This window comes from Dromiciops gliroides, chromosome 3 (assembly GCF_019393635.1).
Source record: "Dromiciops gliroides isolate mDroGli1 chromosome 3, mDroGli1.pri, whole genome shotgun sequence".
NCBI lineage: Eukaryota > Metazoa > Chordata > Mammalia > Microbiotheria > Microbiotheriidae > Dromiciops > Dromiciops gliroides.
The window spans coordinates 544,592,571-544,614,135 of NC_057863.1; the positions used below are offsets into that span (position 1 = coordinate 544,592,571).

The 21,565-nt window shown below is 43.3% G+C and overlaps 1 protein-coding gene across 1 annotated transcript; it reads right to left on the reverse strand.

The window, feature by feature from the left end:
* Window positions 1–310: 310 nt before the first annotated feature.
* Window positions 311–10,882, reverse strand: UCP2 (uncoupling protein 2). The gene is made up of 8 exons (XM_043997596.1): window positions 10,680–10,882; window positions 9,301–9,458; window positions 3,654–3,874; window positions 2,783–2,996; window positions 2,138–2,332; window positions 1,945–2,046; window positions 923–1,103; window positions 311–588 (listed from the first exon to the last, which is right to left on the reverse strand). The coding sequence occupies exons 3-8, from the start codon at window positions 3,777–3,779 to the stop codon at window positions 474–476; spliced, it is 933 nt and encodes a 310-aa protein (XP_043853531.1). The 5' UTR covers window positions 3,780–3,874; window positions 9,301–9,458; window positions 10,680–10,882; the 3' UTR covers window positions 311–473.
* Between the last annotated feature and the right edge of the window lie 10,683 nt (window positions 10,883–21,565).

A 21,565-nucleotide genomic window follows, 5' to 3' on the forward strand; every position in this document is an offset into this window, starting at 1 on the left:
AACCAGGGCTGGCACAGGGCCTATCTTGAGTAAGCAAATCCTTTCTTTCATGGTCTAGGACAGGGCAAGGAAAACCCATAGCATCTTCCACATGGTAGTGCTCTTTCAGGTCAATCTGGGTTTGTAAAGGTGCCAATCTTCATCAACATTGCCTGTTTTGTCCTTGGAGCCCCAGCACTTAAGCACACAGTTGGTACTTAATAAATGCTTGTCAATCCCAAATTTGCATATGGTCTCTACAGGGATTGGTGTATATATAGCACAGATAGCTGAACCTGCCTTCTGTGAAGTCAAGACAGCTTACACATTCTGGGTTCTGGTCTGGCTTTATTAGAAGTAAAGAAAGCTTAAGAACTGGGTGAGGCTGCCATGGGAAAGGATAAAATGGGGCTAACTCTAGGGCAGGGGGGGTTCTTCAGGGGAGGAGAGGAAGAGGGAAGGAAAATGGGATGGGAGGGTAAGCTGGAGAGGGCTCAGAAAGGAGCTTCCCGGGAAGTGCGAGCGGCCATCAGGGCCCGTTTCAGTTGCTCGTAGGTGACAAACATCACTACATTCCAGGAGCCCAAGCGGAGGAAGGAAGGCATGAACCTGGGGAGAAAACACACAGCCCGTGAGAATGAGCCCAAGACCATGGGCCCCACAATCCCTGGGGACTAAAGCAGGGAAAATGAGTGTCCAACCAACCTGTTCCCATTTCCCAGGCTGGCAGTCCTTTCTAAGGACCAGAGTGAGCTAAGATTCTAGATTTAGGATGAGTCAATCTGAAGAAGAGAAGGCCAAGAGAAGAAAAATTCTCTCTCCCTCCAACCCCACAGTGGTAGGAAGAAGAATGGTCCTTGGTTTGAAGAGTATCCCCTGGGTACAGAGATTCTTCTCACTAGTCTAGGAGGTCAAGAGACCTCCTGCAGCAGGAGTCACTAACCCTTTGTAGAAGGCTTGGGGTCCCTCCTTCCGGAGCATGGTGAGGGCGCAGTGGCCAGCACTGGCATACTGGCCCGAGGCAGAGTTCATGTATCTCGTCTTGACCACGTCCACAGGGGAGGCAACGATGGTGGTGCAGAAGCCAGCCCCAAAGGCTGATGTGAAGTGGCATGGAAGGTCATCTAGGGGAAGGAAAAGGTCCCCAATCAGTCCTGATTGATCAAGGTCATTCAACCAGCTTCAGAGTCATCTGGGAGCAATGTCCCTTACGGAGCTCATGGTTTAATGGATGTTCAGACTACTACATGACCTTGGGGAAGTCATTCATTCCCCTTTTATGGGTCTCAGTTTACCCATGTCAGGTGGGATGATATCTCCCCTCTGAAGATATCATCTATAAAATGAGAGCAACACCTGTACTGCCTATGCCCCAAGGTCAGTCACTTCTCAGGGTAGTTCTGTCCAAAGTACCATGTAATGTTTAAAAGGATAAATATGTACCATTATTTCACCCGGCTCCACTAAGTTTGGAACCCTGCCTTATTTAAACCTGGTACTTCCCCAGGGCCCTGCACACATTGGGCACTTACATCTATCTACAGTGCATAGGTAGATATCCAGGTACATCCACAGGGTTTCACCCCATCATTTCCATTTTACAAATGATGTGTGGGGCGGCTAGGTGGCGCAGTGGATAGAGCACCGGCCCTGGAGTCAGGAGTACCTGAGTTCAAATCAGGCCTCGACATTTGACACTTACTAGCTATATGACCCTGGGCAAGTCACTTAACCCCCATTGCCCCGCAAAAACAAAACAAACAAAAAAATGATATGCTAAGGAGCTCAGGGGAGGGTGCCCCATAAAAGGCTAGTTAACTCCAGAGCCCAGGCTAGAGCCTCAAACTCCTTAAAAACCCAGCGCTCTGTGGCCAGATAGATGATGCTGTGGTAAAGTCAGGCCCCGATCTTAGAGCTGCAAAGAGGATATCCCTCTCTTCCCGCCCCCACATACTTGCCACTTACCAGTCATGAGGTGGGCCTTCAGGAGGGCATCTTTGATGAGATCGTATGTCACCAGCTCAGCACAGTTGACAATAGCATTGCGGGCAACATTGGGTGAAGTTCCTGGGCAAGAGAAGGAGGAAAACTGCATTGACCCAGGGAAGGTGGGGAATTGGGAAGGTAGGGAGGGGAAGAGTCTGGCTGCTATGCTTACCTTTCCATAGGCCCCGAAGCCCCTCTTCTCTGGCGATAGTCTTATAGGCATCCAGTGTACCCTGATATCTCCGGCTGCCACCTGCACGAGCCTGGGCCTGGAAACGTACCTTCACCACATCTGTGGGTTGGGCTACGGCCACTGCCAGTGCCCCTGTGGTACAGCCAGCCAGGAGGCGACTCCCAATGCCTGCATCTATTGGTGAAACCAGAGGAGGACGGTAAAAAAAAGTTGAGATGACCCGAGGTCGTTCAGATTCAAAGATTACAGCCCCGACCCCCTCCCCCACTAAGATGACAGATTGCCTAAACCAACTGTTATATCCTTCTAAGACCTGGACTCCTAACCCTGGCTGTGACACCTGCTGGGGAACCAGAGGGAGGAGGCCATTTAACCTCTCAGCTTCAGCTCCCTCATTGGAGGGCACCTCACAGGTGTGCTGAGGAAGAGCTGGAAGGCTTTAGAAAGGAGAATTACTATTTAGGCTAAAAAAAAGTAGGATTATTCTACTGAGGGAAAAGAGGGAAGGGAGAATCCTTCTGGTCCTTGCACACCTACCTCAGCCCTCAAAAGCTTAGTCGAGCCCCTTATACACCCAAGACTTTAGCTCCTTCCCGCTCAGTGCCCACATTTAGGCATACTCACGCTCAGATCCCTTGGTGTAGAACTGCTTGACAGAGTCATAGAGGCCAATGCGGACAGAGGCAAAACTCATCTGGCGCTGCAAGCCAGCCACCAGCCCATTGTACAGGCTGCCAGGGCCCTCAGTCTTCACCATGGTCAGAATGGTGCCCAAGACACCCCGATACTGGGCAGTGGCAGAGGAAGCTCGGACGGCCCCCTGGCTCTCTCCTTGAATCTGTGTGTGAGAGGGAAGAAATAAGTTGTAGGCAGCTGGAGGTTAACTGAAGATGGAAGGGACCTTGGGGGCTTAGTTCAAACCCATCAATTTACAGATGAGAAAAATAGGGATGAGGAAAGCATGGAGAGAATATTATAGGGAGCAGCGAGGTGGTGCAGTGGATAAAGCACCAGCCCTGGATCCAGGATCTGGCCTCAGACACTAGCCGTGTGACCTTGGGCAAATCACTTAACCCTCATTGCCCCATCAAAAAAAAAGATGTTCCATATAACCTGATGAGGTAAGGAGCATTATTTCCACTTTACATGTCAAGGAGTTGAGGCTCAGAAAGCACCCTCTTTACTGCTAACCATTTGATCCTGGGCAGTTAACAGGGGAACTGGGAAGTGAGAACAGGATCCCAGTTGACTTGCCAATGAAGTCACTTTAGTCTGAGTATGGAATCCCAGTGAGTATGGAAACACTCTCGGGCTATTCAGCAGTGGCAGAGCAAATACAAAACATGGCCTACAGAACATTCAGGCCTCAAGGAACACTAGACATGACTGCCCTGGGGTCTCACAGCCCTGATGTTCTAAGAAAGGAAACTAAGATCAAAGCTCATAGTTGAGCAAGAAAGCTGTATAGAGATCTGCATTCCCAAGGGCTTCTGACCTGCAGCCGGACTTTGGCTGTGTCCAGGGGGAAGGTGATGAGGTCAGCGATGCAGGCAGCAGTGCCAGCCCCAAGGAACTTGACGGTGGCTGTTGGGGGCACATCTGTAGGCTTAAATCCAACCATGATTTGACGCTGGTGTTCTGCTACTTCCCAGGAGGCAGAGAAATGGTAAGATGGCCTCCGATGATTAAGACGAGATAGAGGAACTCTGCCGGAGTCTGGGTAAAGAGTCAAAAAAGGCATTACCATTAACTTATGGCAAGGTCCTAAGATGAACCTTGCTCACTTTCAGTCCTGCAATCCACTAATCTCCCATCTCCACAGGTCACACAAGTCCCTTTCAATGAAAGCTAATCCAACTAATATAGGCCAGGCTATGTTTGTTAATATAGCCTAGAACTATACACTGCTGCTCCCCATATTGCTCTAGGTTATATTAAGTAGCAAAGCCTTGCAAGTAGTCACTGCAAGGTATCCAGGAATCTGTTTAGAGACACTAGACAGATTTGATACCTACTTTCACCCTTTATAGTCAAACATTTTGAAAAAACTCATGCCAGGCTCTCCATACATTCACAGTTCTACCTGAAGGAACAAGGGCCCCAAGAGACCTAACCTCTAGCACTAGTATGGAACATCTAAGCCTCTCTGGAAATTTGGGAGTCACAAGCTCTAGGTTAGATCTCGGTACAGTGTGTGACCTGAACCAAAGTATGACCAATGAGGTTCCTTCTAAAGAAATCTACATTTCACTTTACAGTTTATAGAAGTTTTTCCTCAATCTTGTAAGGCAGAGAGGGCAAGGGACTTGTCTAGGGTCACACAGCTTAAATAACAGACTTAACCATTCTCAGCAATACAGTGATCCAAAGACAATCCCAGGGGCAGCTAGGTGACGCAGTGGATAGAGCACTGGCCCTGGAGTCAGGAGGACCCGAGTTTAAATCGGACCTCAGACACTTACTAGCTGTGTGACCCTGGGCAAGTCACTTAACCCCAATTGCCTCACCAAAAAAACCCCAACAAAAACAGACAATCCCAAAGGACTATTGATGAAACATATTATCCACCTCCAAAGAAAGAACTAATATTGATGGAACACAGACTGAAGCATGTGATTTTTCTTTTTTTTCCTTTTGAGTTTTCTCCTAATATACTATTATAGTAATGTTTTACATAATTGCACATGTATAACCTGTATCTCATTGTGGGGGAGGGGAGGGAGAAAAGGATAGAATCTGCAATTCAAAACTTTAAATAAAAATGTTGCCATCCCACTTGACCATTCATTCTTATCTTCTCATCTTACTCTTCTCCATGATCCAGCCAAAGTGGGCTACCTTTTGGCCTGAATGGGTCTTATTAAATGATATTCCTACACATATCTGCCATTGTTCCTCTTTTTCCTACATACCCCCCCTACCTACTATTTTTTAAATATCAACTCAAATACTTCTGGGAATCTTCTGTGACCTGTGCTCTCCTATCTCTGGGTAATGCTGTTTCTCTCTAATGGTTATTGTATATTTTGCATCTTTTTCTGTGTTGGTGTTTTGTCCCCCTATTAGACTACTGTTCTCTGTATCTAAGAAAAGAGGTGCTTAGTAATACCTATTCTACTATATTCAGACCCTCCAGTACTTGGCTTCCAAAAGAGGAGGACAGAGTTCTCTCTTCCCCATTCTCTCCAACCCACAGACAACAATACATAAATACTGGCCCCCTCTCCAACTCCCATAAGGCTGCCCTTTTCTGCCCAGATAACAAAAGGTAGTCAGAAAACCACAGAAAAGAGCTCAAGAGGAGATTGGTGGCTCCTGTTGCTGGGTGGGGAAGGAAGAAAAGGCTGGCCCTGTGACTAGGATGTGGTCAGGCTCAGTCATGTACAAACAGTCCCAACAAAACAACTCGCCCTAGTCTCCTTTGCTCTGCTAGGGGCGGGGAGTTGGACTCACTCCAGTCCCTTTCTAGTACTTCTCTCAGCACTAGCCTGGTATTAGATATTTTCCATATCTCCCCACCCCCAGAAAGTGGGAGGTGATAAACTCCTTTCTTACTCCCAACTCCCATTTTGTACAAGGTCAAGGGAGCTGAGGGAGAAACAGACAAGCTGACAAGTTACAAGTTGACTCCTCAATGTGCTACAAAAATCAATTTTGCCTCTTCCCAATCACCTTCTGAAGGTTCAGTTTGGTATTTGGGGGTAAGGGTTTTTCCTTAGTCACTATGAGGAACTAAATCAGACGTGAGAGCTAGAAAGGTGTTGAGAAAAAATGCCATTGGGGCTTGTTTAAAGACTGTCTGGTCAAAATAAACAAGACCATTTGCCTAAGGCTCTTTGCTTTGCAGTCTATTTCAGGTCTTCTCCGGACTTCCCCTGTACTGTACTATTTCACTTAGTGATTGCATCAGCTCCAGTGGTTTCAATGCTTATCTCTATGCAGATGACAGAAAGATCTCCTTGTCCAGCCTTACCCTCTCTCCAGACCTCCAGTCTTACACCTCCCAACTATCTACTAGTTATCTCAAACTAGAAGTCCTGGAAATCTTAAGCCAACCAAATTCATTTTCCCCACAAAAACCTCTTCCCCTTTCCCAATTTCTCCATTACTGATTATGGCACCACTATGTTTTAGTCATCCAAGCTCCCAAACTGGGTGTCTTCTTCCCCTCATTGCCCCAACACTCCATCCAAACAGTTGTCAAGTTGTCTTTTCTACTTTGTACTTTACCCCTCAAGCTATCAAACTGATCTTCCTAAGAGCAAAAGTTTACAACAATCCACCCCTACCATGTGTGTCCCCCACCCCAACACACACATTCAATAAACTGCAGTGGTTCCCTATTATCTCTAGAATCAATTATAAAATTGTTTGGCTTTTAAGTCCCTTTGTAACCTTCCTACCTTTTCAGTTCTCACACCTTATTTCCCACCCCTCTCCATTTACTGCCATCCAGTGACACTGACCCCTGCAGGCCACAGCATGTATCTCCCTCCTACTTCAACTCCAGTGGCTTGCTGCTCCCTGTATAAATACAAAATGCTTTTCCTGGCAGTGTCAAAGATGAAGGAACAATGGGAAAGACTGCTTTCTTTCTTGTTTGCATAGTGTTAGACTGTGAGTTCCTTGAGGGCAGTGGCTGGTTTTTGTCTTTATTTGTTGAATTAAAGGAATATGGAGAATGCAGATAAGGCCCCAAAACACTTTTAATGACCTTTCCCTGGTCACAAAGCCTGGTAGCATTCATTCTACTCTATCACTAAGAGGTCTTGTCAGGAAGGGTGTAAAGGGGAAAATCAGGAAAGGACATAAGTTTAACATAGAATTAGGATTTATTATTTTCTATAACCAACTTTCACTTGCACAGTATGAGGTAGAAGGTGAGGAAAAATACACATTATCTTAGGCAAATCACTTCCCTTCTCCAGGTCTTGGTTTCCTTATTTGTAAAAACAAATCTCTACTAGCTCTGCCATTTTAAGATCCCACAAGATAAACAGCTGTACTGATGGTATGCAGAGAAAAGAAAATCAAAGTTGGGGAATAGGGTGGGACCTAAAGCTAGAGGCAAAGAAATGCAAAGAAATCAGTCAATAAATAAACCAACCCTAAAGACCACATTTCTGGCAACTAAAACAGAATTTTGATGTACTAATAATATTCATCAAACCCCGAGTTACAAATTTCCATGGCCAGAGTCCTGTCATATTATACTGCCTCTTTAATTCCTCTTCATTGGTTTATAGTAGTGAGGGCTAGAGGTAGAAAATACATTTAAGTCCTGACTTTCCCATTAGAAAACTTAAGTTTCCCCCATCCCATGACCTATCCAACCACACCTCCAGACCTCACAAACTGCTAGTCTTTTTTGGGCCCATAATCACTTTTATCATAAAAATTTTTTATTACTTTCCAGTTACATGTAATCAGATATAGGTTATATACGTACAATCATATTAAACATATTTCTGCATTAGTTATATAGTGAAAGAAGAAATCACAGCACAAGGGGGAAACCTCAAAAAAGAAAGCCAAAAAATAGAAATAGTACAGTTCAATCTGCATTCAGAATCCAATTTCCATCATGAGTTCTTGGGAATTATCTTTGATCAGCCATAATCACTTCTCAAAAGTCTAGAGATCTACTGTATAAAAAGCATTTGTTAAGTTAGGTAGCAGGGGAGTCTCCAAGGTTACTTGAGACACAGTTCCCTGACCTCACTTAACTCACAATCCAAAAAGTGATGTAAAAACAAACACACAGATCTATTACATAAAACCTTGAAGAGTGCCCTACAACAATCCCTATCCTAATACACAATAATCTCTCCCTTCTCTTAACTGCCCATACAGTTCCACTGTGTCCCTGGAGTATTGCCCATCCTGTTCTTTAACCCATGGCTTACCTTCCCAGTTATATCTTAAGATACACTCCACTCAAGATAAGGAAACAAATTGGAAGAATGTTTTACAAGAAGCACTTTATTCCTTATACTCAGTTCCCCCTTCATGCCTTCTTTATGTGAGATGGGAGAGGTATTAATCTTTACATAAGGCAATGGAGGGGGCAGCTAGGTAGCACAGTGGATAGAGCACTGGTCCTGGATTCAGGAGGACCTGAGTTCAAATCCAGCCTCAGACATTTGACACTTACTAGCTGTGTGACCCTGGACAAGTCACTTAACCCTCACTGTCCCGCCTCCCCCCCCCCCCCAAAAAAAGAAAAAAGCAATGGAGTGTAATCAAGACTAATCCTGGTGCTGAAAACCCACTAGCTGTGTTATTTGGGAAGAAGTTACAACCTCTCAACTTCAATTTCCTTGTCTACAAAATCTTCCTTAGATTTCCAAAAGGATTCCTTTGTTTCTAAGAAAGCATTCATTATACTTCTATCCCCATAAAGCCCAACAAATGATGGCAACACTGTAAATGTCTATTATATCCAAGTAGGTGAATCAGGAACCCTTTCCCCTCCCCTAGACTATCCACTTTTGGTGGTTTGGCAACAATTATAAATGAACTGGCTCTCTGGAAGGAACCAAACCCTTACACTGTCCTGGTGGGACAATAGTGTGAGGTGAAAAACCAGACTAAGGTTACTCATGGTATTTAATCAGGCTATTACAGCCCTTAAAAACAAAGTATGCCACTGAATGACACAGGGCTTTTAAAAAAAAAAATCTAGCACACTTATTTTTTCCAATTACATGTGAAGATGGTTTTCAGCATTCATTTGTTTGATTTTAAGTTCCAAATTCTTTTCCCCCATCTCTGCCTCCCCCTTCAGAAGCCAGCATATATACCAGGTTATATAATATGATCATGATGGGGGGGGGGGGTGTTCTGAACCACAGAGAATGGAGCTGCCTAAAGCAACCAGGAGGATCTGTATGACCATATATGTTACACAGGTGTGAAACTGCAGCTCTCTGAAGCTTAGCTATGCCCTCTCCTATTCTGTCCTTGAGCAACTGTTTTGTTTTGTTTTTTTAAACCTTAGGGGTAGAACTTTGAGCTGCTCCTAATGAATCATTATATACCATTTTCATACTTATCCAGCTGCACAAAAAGTCTCTTCCACATAAGTCTGCCAATAATTTGAAGTACCAATAGACCCCAGATCTACCACCGAGGATCCTTACCCTGACTTGGAGGGGTCTCACGATGATGGCACCTTGATCAAGCTTCTCTAAAGGTGTCCCGCTCTTCAAAGTTGCTCACAGCAACCATGGCCCACTTCCCTTGATTTTCCATAGAAAATTGCTGGGAAATTGAACACCTAATGATCATACTATGTGCCCTGCAGCAGAAGAGGGAAGGAAAAATTAAGTATGAGTTTTTTGAAACCTTTTAATGAAGTAAACCCACAAGTAACTGTGGCCCAAGTCAAATCATCAAATGCCAGGTAGGTGGGTAAACATTTTCTTTAGGGAACTTCCTGGTATACTCTGCCGGTGGGGCAGGAGAAGGTGTAGGGAAGGTGGGTTGTTGAAAGGAAAAGGTCAACATTTTACCTTTGCAAGCACTCACCATCCGGGGCCTTAGCTAGGAGCAACTTAGGCACCACCCTGAACCCTTGTAGGTTTTAGACAAGACAAATCTAATACCTACATATGTTTCCTTCACCTCTTGCTTGTCCTCCCCACAGGGCTCCAAGTGCAGCCTGGGACACCATTTTACCTCCTTTTTTGCCCTGTGTCCTCGTGGGGGGCAGGGAGGGCAAGCTCGCAATGCTTTGCAGGTGCCAAACCAGGGCAGAACAAGAAATGGCGTCAGCAGAAAAGAGGGAACCTGGGAGCTAACTCATGGGTCCCCCCTTTCCTGCTAATATTTTGTATGGCTGCAGCCGGAGGTGGGGAGAGATGAGGAAGCAACAGATGGCCACCATGCCTTCTGGTCCTAATGACATGCAGTCTTTTCCTCAACGAAAACACAAGCGTTGAAGGGAAAGTCAGCAAGGGAGATCCCTCCCTTGCCAGGGCAAGCTAGGGCAAGGAGGAGCCAGCCGATTACCCGGGGACTTGGGTCAAACATTTGGAAAGCCTTAAAGCGGCTACTTCCTGGGGGCGCACGCAGAGGGCAAGTGCCCTGAGGGCTGAATTCTTGAAAGACAGCCCCAGCTAAGTCCTTCTCAGGGCAGCGGAGGCTAAGGACTTGGAGGAACCAGCCTGGGGCAGACCCCAAGTGGGAGGGACGGGAAAGCCCAGACTTGCCCCAGAAAGCTGGGGGTGGGGGAGTTCTCCGAGATGTGTTCTGACCCACAACTAAGTCAGAAACACTCGGAGATGGTCCCAAAGTTGGGGAGGTGGTATACTCACAGCAAGAGGGAGGTGGGGGCGGTATGGACCTATAGTGGAACAGAAGCTTTGGTCCTCACTACTTGCAGTCCGAACGGTCCCCTTCTCCCCGGTCCCCAGCGGACCCTGCTCTACCGGGGGGGGGGGGCGAGAGCGGGAAGGAATGGAGCAGGGGGAGGGCGGCGGGGATTAGCTTGGATCGACGGTGGGTAACGGGCTCTTACCGGGACCGTAAAGGAAAACAAGAGGAAGCGGCGGCGGCGGGGTCGGGAAGCACGAGCCCTGCAGCGGAGTCCGGAGTCTGGAGTCTGGAGTCCGGAGTCTGGAGTCTGGAGTCTGGAAGGCAGAAGCGGCTGCCTGGCTCTCCGTTGGGTCGCTAAAAAGTCACAGTCTTGGACTGGGGAGACGCGCTGCGAAACCAACGGAGAGCTGCAGCTGCTTTATACCAGCGCGCGGGAGGGGGCGGGGCTGCAACTCCCATGGGGCGGGGCGGGGCCGGGCAAAGCCCCTCCCTCCAACATAACCGTACGAGGAGTCCAGCAAAAACAAGCTGCCATTTCCATCGGGAAGTGTAATGGCTCACACTCTAGTTCTCACCAACCAGCCCACCCACCCCCAGGCCCCCTAGCTTTTTCCTTTTTGTGAAGCGTGTTTCTCTCTCCCTCCTCCCTTCACTCTTTTCATTTCCGCAAGGCGGGGCACTCTGGCTCCATTTTGGGAACTGCCGGGATAAACTTCCCACCCCCCCATCTAACACGTGATTCCTAACCCCAGAGACCCGGGAAGTCCGACTTCCGCGCTGCACGTGGAGGCGGCTCGCCTTAGCTCACTGGTGATTGGTTGACATTTTGGTACCTACTGACGGGGAGAGGGGGAAGAGAGGGAGAAGAACCAATGAAAAAGTGTGGTGAGGGTGCGCGCGCGCGCGCGCGCGAAGTAACCCCCAGGTGCTTCTCTAACCGCCAACGCCCAACGGATTTAGCCAGCACCTTGTGGACTCCCACGCTTGCGGGCCCGAGGGAGGCTGGGCAGGCCTAGGCGGCCACTGATGGAATAGAGCGGACTTTCCGTGGCCACTTACCCCGTCCTTCCCCGGAGAGGGTGTGGGAGGCTGACGAAGCATGGGTCCCTTTCACCCGGCCTCTTAGGTTTTGCGGAGTGGTCGGGCTCTTGGGGGACCGCGGTGGCCACAACCCCCTCACAGTTGGAAGACTCGAGGCCCAGGGAGCATAAGGCGGTGCCTATTGTGGGGCGAAGTGGAAAGGATACTGTAGCAGCGCTGCACCTTCTTCCTGCCGGGGTGACCATGGGCAAGCCCTTAACCTCTCTGAGACTCAGTTTCCCCTTCTGTAAAATGGAAAGGATGAGAGGATAGAGATCTCTGTAGATGGTTTCTAAGGCCTCCCTTCCCTAAACCTATAAGATGCTTGCATTCCAAAGTCTAGAAATCAGGTTTCTTTAAGCCCTTCAGCTTTGTCTTTCCCATCCTCATCTTTTCTTAATGTCACTTTGTGGGCAGCTAGGTGACACAGTGGATAGAGGCCAGGACTCTCGAGGGGTCAGGGAGACTCCTCTTGTTGAGTTCAAATCTGGCCCCAGACACTTACCAGGGTGACCCTGGGCAAGTCACTTAACTCTCATTGCCCTGGGGGAAAAAAAAGAAGAGATTATGAATGAGAAACTGAGGCCCAGAGAGGTTAAATAATTTGCCCAGTGATTAACACAGTACCATGCACAGGGCAGTTATTTAATAAATACTTATTGATTGATTGCCCGTTGTAACAGAAATAATACATTGAAGAACTAGGATTCAAACCCAGTATGACTTCACATCTAGCATTCTTAGCAATGTAACATACTGCTTCCTGGGCATTTTTCTGTATATTAGGCTGATCCCTCTTGAGTAAAATTTGTTCTCATTGAAGATGTAATTAGTACAATATTCTATCTAGAATACTTTTATCATATATAGGGTATCCTTACATTTGGACCTTGTTCAAGACTGTAACGATTGGAATAACGCCACCTGCTGGATACTTACTGTAGAGGAGTTCTGCCCATGAAGGGAAGGTCTTTGAGGGCAAGACCAGGAGTCAGGAAGTGACGCGGGCTAGTGGGAGGAGGAAGGAAGAGACTGGCGCTCAGTCTGGGGCTCTTTCCTCTGGACTCTGGCGGAGAAGGGAGCTAGAAATGTGCTCTCCCTTTAATAGATAGGAATCTAGGCCTTTTTCTCTCTCTTTACCAAATTCTTATTCTCCTTAATAAATGCTTAAAAGTCTAACTCTTGCTAAAGCTTATAATTTATTGGCGACCACTCATTAGATATTTTAGACAGTTTAGCTAGAATTTTAACCCTTAACAGATGGCTGACCACGAAGAGGAAAGCTAACCCTCAGTCTTCTTCTGATCTGCTGGTTGGGTAAGAAATTTCCCCTCCCTCTCCCTTTAACTGCTAAGTACTGGTGTACTGGCTGTGTTTTTCCTTTGAATTTTTTCGAATGGACCTTTTAAACTCCCTAATTATCCTATTTTTGATTTTGGTCTGTTTAACCAGACAAATGGGAGATAAGATCATGTTAATGCTTTGTTTTTGTGGATTTTCTATTTTTCTTTTTATTTTTGTTAAAAGAGCCAGCAACTTACTCACACAAGGAAATATCTCTCCCTCTCCCAACCATGCTTTTTCAGAGAAACCTGAAGAGATTCCCGCAGCTTTTCCCAGTTCTAACACTAATTGTTGCTCTAATTTTGCATGCCTGGAGGCAATGACCCACCCTCTAGAAGCTTTTAATCCCCTAGCACCTGGAGGCAAAGTGGGGGAAGAGGAATCCAGGCCTGAGTTCAAAATCAAGTCTGATTCAAATTGCTCTGGTCCCTCCCCTCCTCTCCAGACCCCACCCTCTACTCCTCCTATGGCCAAGCCCATAGCTTCCCCTGCCTGGGAAGTCCAGAGATCTGATGCGCATGCTCAACTTTCTCTAACTACATTTGCAGCTTCAGGCTCAGCCCTTCCCCAGCCTGGCTGTGCTTCTGAGACAACCTTAGAAAGCCCTTTAAATTCCAGATATACTCCTTTTGTTCATAATTTTGCTAACCTGCTTTTGTCTTTAATTAGTAATCTTATAAAGCATTTGTATGGTGAAAAGACTGACAGACAATATAAAGGGGTTAAAGAAGAAAAACTTAAACTGAATAAGAATGACAACCATCAACATAGTTCAAGACTCTGCTTCTTTTGCCATGGAAGGGTATATATTTTAGAGAAATGTAGAAGTAAGCAGCAAGGTATTGATACGAGTATTGGGGATTTTAGATATCGGAATCAAAAGTGTTCTGAATTCACTCAGAGTAATTGTATCAGTTCAGAGGTTACATAGGATTTCTATGCTATTACATCTACATTTTGAAATTAATGGTAATGGGTTTATTTTCATAGAGATTTTCATGCTTTTGAGATTGTGTCTTATACTTAGTTTTTAAAACAAGGAGAATATTTGTAAAAGCTTTTTATAGTCATGTGATCAAGTTTATATTTTATAATACTCTTATTAATATTAAGTTCACATTCATTTAGTCCTAGTTTGAATTTCATTGTTTTTTATTGTTCCATGTGTATTTTCTTCTATTCGTTTATCTATCTAATTTTGAAAAATTGCAAGATGGTTTTGATTTCATAATACAATGTTAATTCTAGGAGTATTGTGCTCCCATATTCTGAGTTGTTTTTGTTTTTCTCAACTGATTATTTGATCAAACTCTTTAAAGCATTTCCCTGGCAAATTGGTTGCCATGGCAAGTGTAAATTGATTCTAGAAGTATTATTTTTGATAAGCATATTCCAAAAAAAAAAAAAAAAGAGGGGAACATTTGTAAAAGTTTTCTTTTTTCAAAAAAAAAAGTTCTTTGAGATTCTGTTGTGCTTTAACTTGTATTTAAGTATGTTCTGATTTTTCACAAAAGTAATTGTATACTAAGTAAAAAAAAAGGGTATTATTTGAAATTGTTGCATAATTATATATTATATTTTGAGTCAAGATGTATTCACATTTTTTGCAATCATTTATTATCCTCAATTTTAAATCCATATGAGACTTGGATTATGGGAACTTATCATTTAAGACATTAATTGCCTTTATTCTGAGTTATCAGATGCCAGTTGGCCAAGATGCCATCCAATCACAAGAGGAATACATGCAAGAGCAGACACTGAACTGTCACATGAGGGGAGACATGCATGAAGTCAAGGTATGGCCGAGGGAACGGCTTTTGACTAATGTTGAGGTTGGATTCTCTTGGTTTAATATTTTATTTTATTTTTCCCCACAATATTGTACAGATGGCTGGAAGTATTGATCCCACCCATCTCACTTCTACACCTGGCTTCTATGCTCCCTCCTATATGCCTGATGCCATGGACCATCTCAATCCCATGCATCTGATTAAGTCTGACTCAGTTTCTTCCAATATGTTTGGTGGCATGGACATATATTCCATCCACCTATTTTAAGCCTGGCATACTGTATGGGCAGTACATATTGCTCAAGTGTGGGAATGCTCATATCCCATCATTTCTCTTCTTTTATGGTAACCCCCATAATTATCTCAGGTGTCATGATAAATACAGTATTGAATTTGGCCTTGACACCTGTTACCAATTATATTAGATTTTTTAAATTTCTCATAATGGCATGAGGATGATTAGGCAGATGATGCAAAAAGTGATGAAACAAAGATAAAAATTATTTTGAAAAATTAATATCACAGCAATTGTCTTCTCAATTACCCTCCATAAGGGGGGGGACTATAGTAATATTATATAATATATAATAGTAATATTATAATTTTAAAGAATGTTTCAATTTTTGTTTTATTATATGTTTCATGTGTAACAACTAAGATTCTGAATTCCCTTAGACATGTTTTTGAGAACTTTCATTGTTTGATTTGATTATTGACAAAGCTATTTTAAAGTTGTGTTAAGCTCAATTTTGTAGGAAATTTCCTGGCTGATTACCAGCATCCATACCTCAACTCCTGAAAAGACTTCCATTCCACGACTACACCTAGAGGACATCTGAGAAAAGACTTTCAGAGACTTTAAATGAACAGTTTTGATTTGTTTTTGTTGTTTTTTTTTTTCTCTTTCTGTTATAATATACACCATCTGTAACATGTATTCTCTGCAGAGGCCCTCCCTTTGCAAGACTAATGTCAAAGCGTCGGTTCATGAGGACAAAAAAAAAAAAATCGCCCCTCTGAACAAAACTTTCCTCTCTTCCTTTTCTATATTGTTGTTCACATATTATTAGTTAGCAATAGTTATCATATTGTTTTTACTGTTCCGTCAAGGAAACATTTTGTTTCTTGAGGAACAACAGGGGGGACTGTAACGATTGGAATAACGCCACCTGCTGGATACTTACTGTAGAGGAGTTCTGCCCATGAAGGGAAGGTCTTTGAGGGCAAGACCAGGAGTCAGGAAGTGACGCGGGCTAGTGGGAGGAGGAAGGAAGAGACTGGCGCTCAGTCTGGGGCTCTTTCCTCTGGACTCTGGCGGAGAAGGGAGCTAGAAATGTGCTCTCCCTTTAATAGATAGGAATCTAGGCCTTTTTCTCTCTCTTTACCAAATTCTTATTCTCCTTAATAAATGCTTAAAAGTCTAACTCTTGCTAAAGCTTATAATTTATTGGCGACCACTCATTAGATATTTTAGACAGTTTAGCTAGAATTTTAACCCTTAACAAGACATCTTCCATGATGGTGGTGAACATCTTTGATGAACATAGGGAATCTGTGATGATTCCCCTTAAAAACCGAAGAATCCTTTTGTATGGATCCAGCCCTATATTTACTCTTGTTTTTTTCTTTTTCTTTTCTTTTTTTTGGCTGGGCAATGAGGGTTAAGTGACTTGCCCAAGGTCACACAGCTAGTAAGTGTAAAGTATCTGAGGTCAAATTTGATCTCAGGTTCTCCTGAATCCAGGGCTGGTACTTTTTCCACTGGGCCACCTAACTGCCCCCCTTATATTTACTCTTGAATACTACCATGTTCCAATGAGAGTGGTCTACTTGCAGTTCTTTTGAACCATAGGGTGTATCTATCATCACCATGAACTTAGGCCCTCTCCCATGCCTAGAATGCATGTCCTCATTCTTTATCCACACCTCTCAGAACCTTTTATCCTTCAAGGCTCAGTTTGAATGTCATATTTTACAGCCTTCCTTTATCCCTGAGTCAATGTTCTTTCCCTCAGATTTTCTAGTAGAATACTTATTTCCATACGCTTCATGTGCTCCAGCACATGTTCCTTGAGGGCTGGAAATATCCCCAACCATCTAGAACTAGATTCCCCCCCCCCCAGGGCAATGAGGGTTAAGTGATTTGCCCAGGGTCACACAGCTAGTAAGTGTCAAGTTTCTGAGGTCGGATTTGAACTCAGGTCCTCCGGAATCCAGGGCCAACACTTTATCCACTGCGCCACCTAGCTGCCCCTAAAACTAGATGTTAAACGTGTTGTATAGTCATTCCAGAAGAGGGTGACCAGGAGGGTGAAGGGCCTTGAGTTTGTTTCATATAAAGATTTTGTTGAAGGAACTGAAATTGTTTAACTAAGAGGGAACATGATAGCTATCTTCAAATATTTAAAAGTTTTTCACATGAAAGGGGATTATATTTGTTATATTTGGCCCCAGAGGTCATAATTCTTAATGGAAACTGCAGAGAGACAGATTTAGGCTTGATATAAGAAAAAAAAAAAAACTTCATCACAATTAGAACGGTTCAGAAATAGAGTGAGCTACTCCAAGAAATAATGGGTTCCCCATTCACTGGAGGTCTACAACAAAGCCGGAATGACCACTTGGCAGGCATATTGGATTTTTTTTTTGATGAATGGTATTGATTAGATGATCTTTGAAATTCCTTATTGTGGAGTGTTTCATAGAGAGTTAATAGAGATGGATAAAGGATTGTTATATACCCAGAAGGGCCCTGTTGAGATTAGATAGCATGAATTCATAGTTGTTCCAGGCAGCATGGTATCATTACTTCCTGTAGCACAGTAGGGATGAAGAAGGCAGAGATGGTGGGAGGGACCCATTTTGGGAATTAGCAATAATAAAAGACAATGCCATCTTGGAAATGACTATAGGTTCAAAAATGAAAGGAAAAAATTAAAGCCAGAATAGGGATGATGGAATAAGTCATCACTAAGAAAGTAAACATTTATTAAGTGCCTACTATGTGCTAAGAAGTGTGATAAGCACTGAGGATAAAAGAAAGGCAAAAGATAGTCTGACTGGAGTTCACAGTCTAATTATATCTATAAACAAGCTATATGTAGGCTAAATAGGGAGTAATCAACAAACAAAAGGCACTAGGATTAAGAATGATTGACAAAGGCTTCCCAGGGAAGGTGGGATTTTGTTATTTGATTTTGTCTGAGGTCATGCTTGTTTAGTGACTGAAGGCGGATAGGAAATGAGACAAAATGGGGCAGCTAGGTGGTACAGTGGATAGAGCACTGGCCCTGTAGTCAGAAATGAGACAAAAGATGGCCTAGTTTGTCTTCACAAAAGAATAGTGTAGGAGGTTAAGTCCTTCAGAGTTTCTAGCCAAAACAGAAAACAATTGCTATTTACAGTCTTTCTAAGAAATCAAAACCTAAGCAATGAGCCCCAGAGGCTTGGTTTGGGCCTATGATTGGCTATACAGTGAGAGCCTGAGTGATTTGGGTTTTAACTTTAATGAAATTGATGTGGGAGGTGAAAAAAGGGTTAACAGAAAAACCTAAGACCCAAGCTTTAATTCAGATATTAGTTCTAAAAGGGAGCCAGACCCCAGTTAATGGATAACTTACAAGTCAGGATGCTAGGTTCTCTTACCCACAGAAATCAGTGCCCATAATTGACCAGAGGGAGAGAGGTCTGGTGACCTTACACTAAATGACAGCCTATAGAAATTCAGACTAGAAATAAAAGAAAAATGAAGGTATTTTGAAACTAGCCCTGGGAATCAGAGACATGAGCAGAAAAGGCCAAATTTGTCCCCAGATTCACCTTATGAGGAGTAAACTCCAAAAACACACCTCCGAAGAAAAAGGTACCTGCCTTGGGGGTTGGCTTAGGACCCCAGGAACTCCAAATTAGGATAAGCCCTCCACTGTACCTCCAAAAGGTGGAGAATATTATAATGAGTAGGAGAGGCCTTCCCCTGTACCCCCCCAAGGCGGAGATTATTATAATGAGACTGATAAATCAATTTATCTATATTATAAATATAACTGTCTTTCCTTATTTGAGAGATACCTTTCCACTATTCTGGTTCTCTCCCTGTGGTCACCCACAGTATTGCAATCAAACTTGGAAAACTGAGTCACTGAGTCTTGTAATTCTTTTGGGACAACTCATGATCAATTTGGCCCTAATTCCATCCCACATCAAAATCAAGTAGCTCCGTTCAAAACAATGGACTTTTTAAAAAGCCTTTCTTTTCAGAGCTATATTTCAAGAAATAAAAAATGAAAACTATGAACAAGAAAAAGTAAATCATCCCAGCTTCTTTAAAAAAAAAGAGAAGATGATGAAGAGAAAGAGTAAGAAAAAGAAGAAAAAAAGGGGAAGAAGAAGAAAGGGGAAGGAGGAAGAAGAGGAGGAGAAGAGAAGGAGAAGATTCCCCAACAAAATATTCTAACAACCTAGTTCACTCTTTCCCATAAATAAAGTCTTCATAAGAGGAGTAAGCTTAAACTTAGACCACTATAATTGCAATGAGGCACGCATGTTCTGGATGTCCTTCTCTTTGTGTAGAGACTTCATGAAGAACCCTTGTTGTTGTTGTTCACCCTTCCTTCTTGAAGAGGACCAATGACATCAAGAGGGTGATGTCTTAACTTACTCATGAATTTTATACAAGTGGGGCACAGCTGCTCAAAATTGTCAGCCTCACTCATCCAGAGTCATCTTGATGGAAGATGCTGAAAGGGTTAACAGATAACCTATCAACTGTAGCTAAAAGAGGTTTAACAGATAAACTACTATTGATCAAATCTTAGATTAACAGAGAGACTAAGTTTTGTGTTCTTATCAACAGTACAGTAACCTAGAAGGTTCGAGACCCTATCAACCTCACCATCAACAGAGGCAGTAACCAGGGACAGTAGCCATTAATAGCCATTAATATTAATATTCCTAGATGACAAGACACCTAGAAACCAGATCTTAAGTAAAGAGATCACTAGAGAGACCCTCTGGGTCTGACGAGTTTAAGTATGTCTTTAGGAACATTTGCAGAGAAGGCCTTAGGTTCACCTTAAGACTTGTAAACTCCAAAAACACACCTCCAAGGAAAAAGGTACCTGCCTAGGAGGTTGTCTTAGGATCCGAGGAAGTCCACATTAGGATAAGACCTCCCATGAACTTCCCCTAAGAAGAAGATTAAGATGAGATGATAACCTGCTTTTTCTCACTATAAATATAACCATTTTCCTCTCCCTATTGGAGATGCCTCCCTGTGGTCATCAGTATTTTAATAAAACTTGGGAAACTGAGTCAATGAGTCTTGTAATTCTTTGGGATGCCTCACAATCAATTTGCTCAAACCCACCCCCCACATCAATCTAAGTCCAGTGGCAAGACAAAGTTGAAGACTGACTGGTGACAACCCAGGGTGCAGTAGGTGACCTTGACCATTCTGTATTATGGTCTTTCCCAGGTCTTAGTTTGAGAGAAAATAAATAAATGAATAAATAACTAATTAATAAAAATACCTTAGAAATAAATTTTTAAAAAGAAAGAAAAAAAAATTCTAGGCTCCAAACCCCCCAAAGTCTTACAAAATATAAGGAACCCAAAATTGTTTTTTTATTTTTGTTCTCAAAGAGGACCAATGACATCACAAGGGTGATGTCTTGAGAATGAATTGATGTGAGACAGACTTGCACAAAGTTGTTAGCCTCTCTCCTCCAGAATAATTTTTATTTTAAATTTTCAAACTTTGGGTTTTTTAAAACTATTATTATTTATTTTTTCTTTTTCAAAAAATTTGGACAACTCTTTGCTTTGCAGTTTTCATTTATGATTTCTAGAAATGTTGCTCTGAAAAAACAGGCTTTAAAAAAAGCCCATTGTATTTCTAAATGGAGCTACTTGACTACACCTTTAAAATCAAATCACTCTGGTTCTCATTAAATGGCTTATTGGTCATTTGAAGGCTTAGAAAGAGTGTAAATAGCAATTGTTTTTTGTTCTGGTGGAGACCTTCCCTTCTGAGACTGATTCTTTTGTGATGGCAAACTAGGTCGTCTTTTGTCTCAGTTCTTACTTAGCACTTAATCATTGAATGGGCATTGCCTCAGACAAACTGAAGCCTGGGAAAGACCTTAATTTAGAAAGGCCAAGGTCATCCACTACATCCTGGGACAGCACCAATTGTCTGGACAGTAAAGTTTGCAACTGGGGAATATTTAGGGGAAAAGATGAATTCATTTTCGAACATTTTGAGTTTGAGATGTTTGAGACATCTGAAAGGAAGTTTGAGATGCAAGTCTTTCCCTCTCCCTCTCATCAAATGTAATTGTGTGTACAACCTACTGAAATTTTTGGTTGTAACTCATAAAGCTGGTTCTAAACCCCTCAGCTGTGACTAGTATGACAAGTAAAATTTAATGTGTGGTCGCCTTATTCCTGTCCCAAGTGTAGGGAAAGCGAGCTAGGGTTTACTTATAAATTAGAAGCTTTCACACCAGTTTTTGGACATTTAAGCATTTATTAGAAAAAAGAGAACACCTGGGTCAGAAAGTTAAGAAAAGGCCTATCTAGCCTAGCTTCCTCTTCGTTCCAAGGAGAGGTGGTTCTTCCACACTGCTTTGAGCTAATTGGCTAGCATCACCCAAGTCCATTGGTTCACTGAACTTGAGGGTGATCCTGTGTTGAGGTCAGAGTCCACAGTCTCTGAGAGCACACCCTCCAGAGGGCCAGGCAGGTATGGCTTCCATTGAATTAACTTTAAGTGAATTAAGCAGGGAGGTCAGTCAATCTCAGTCAATCCAATCAGTCTAAATCAATCCCCTGGAGCTGGGGCCTTTGGGCATTGGCAAAGCCCATTATTTTC

What these genes read in the sequence shown, in the direction of transcription:
- UCP2 (XM_043997596.1), bottom strand. Translation starts at nt 3,779, where the DNA reads ATGGTTGGATTTAAGCCTACAGATGTGCCCCCAACAGCCACCGTCAAG. An exon ending in GCTTCGGGGCCTATGGAAAG is followed by an intron (nt 2,047 to 2,137) that starts GTAAGCATAGCA and finishes TCTCTTGCCCAG; the next exon opens with GAACTTCACCCAATGTTGCC. An exon ending in GAAGGCCCACCTCATGACTG is followed by an intron (nt 1,104 to 1,944) that starts GTAAGTGGCAAG and finishes TCCTTCCCCTAG; the next exon opens with ATGACCTTCCATGCCACTTC.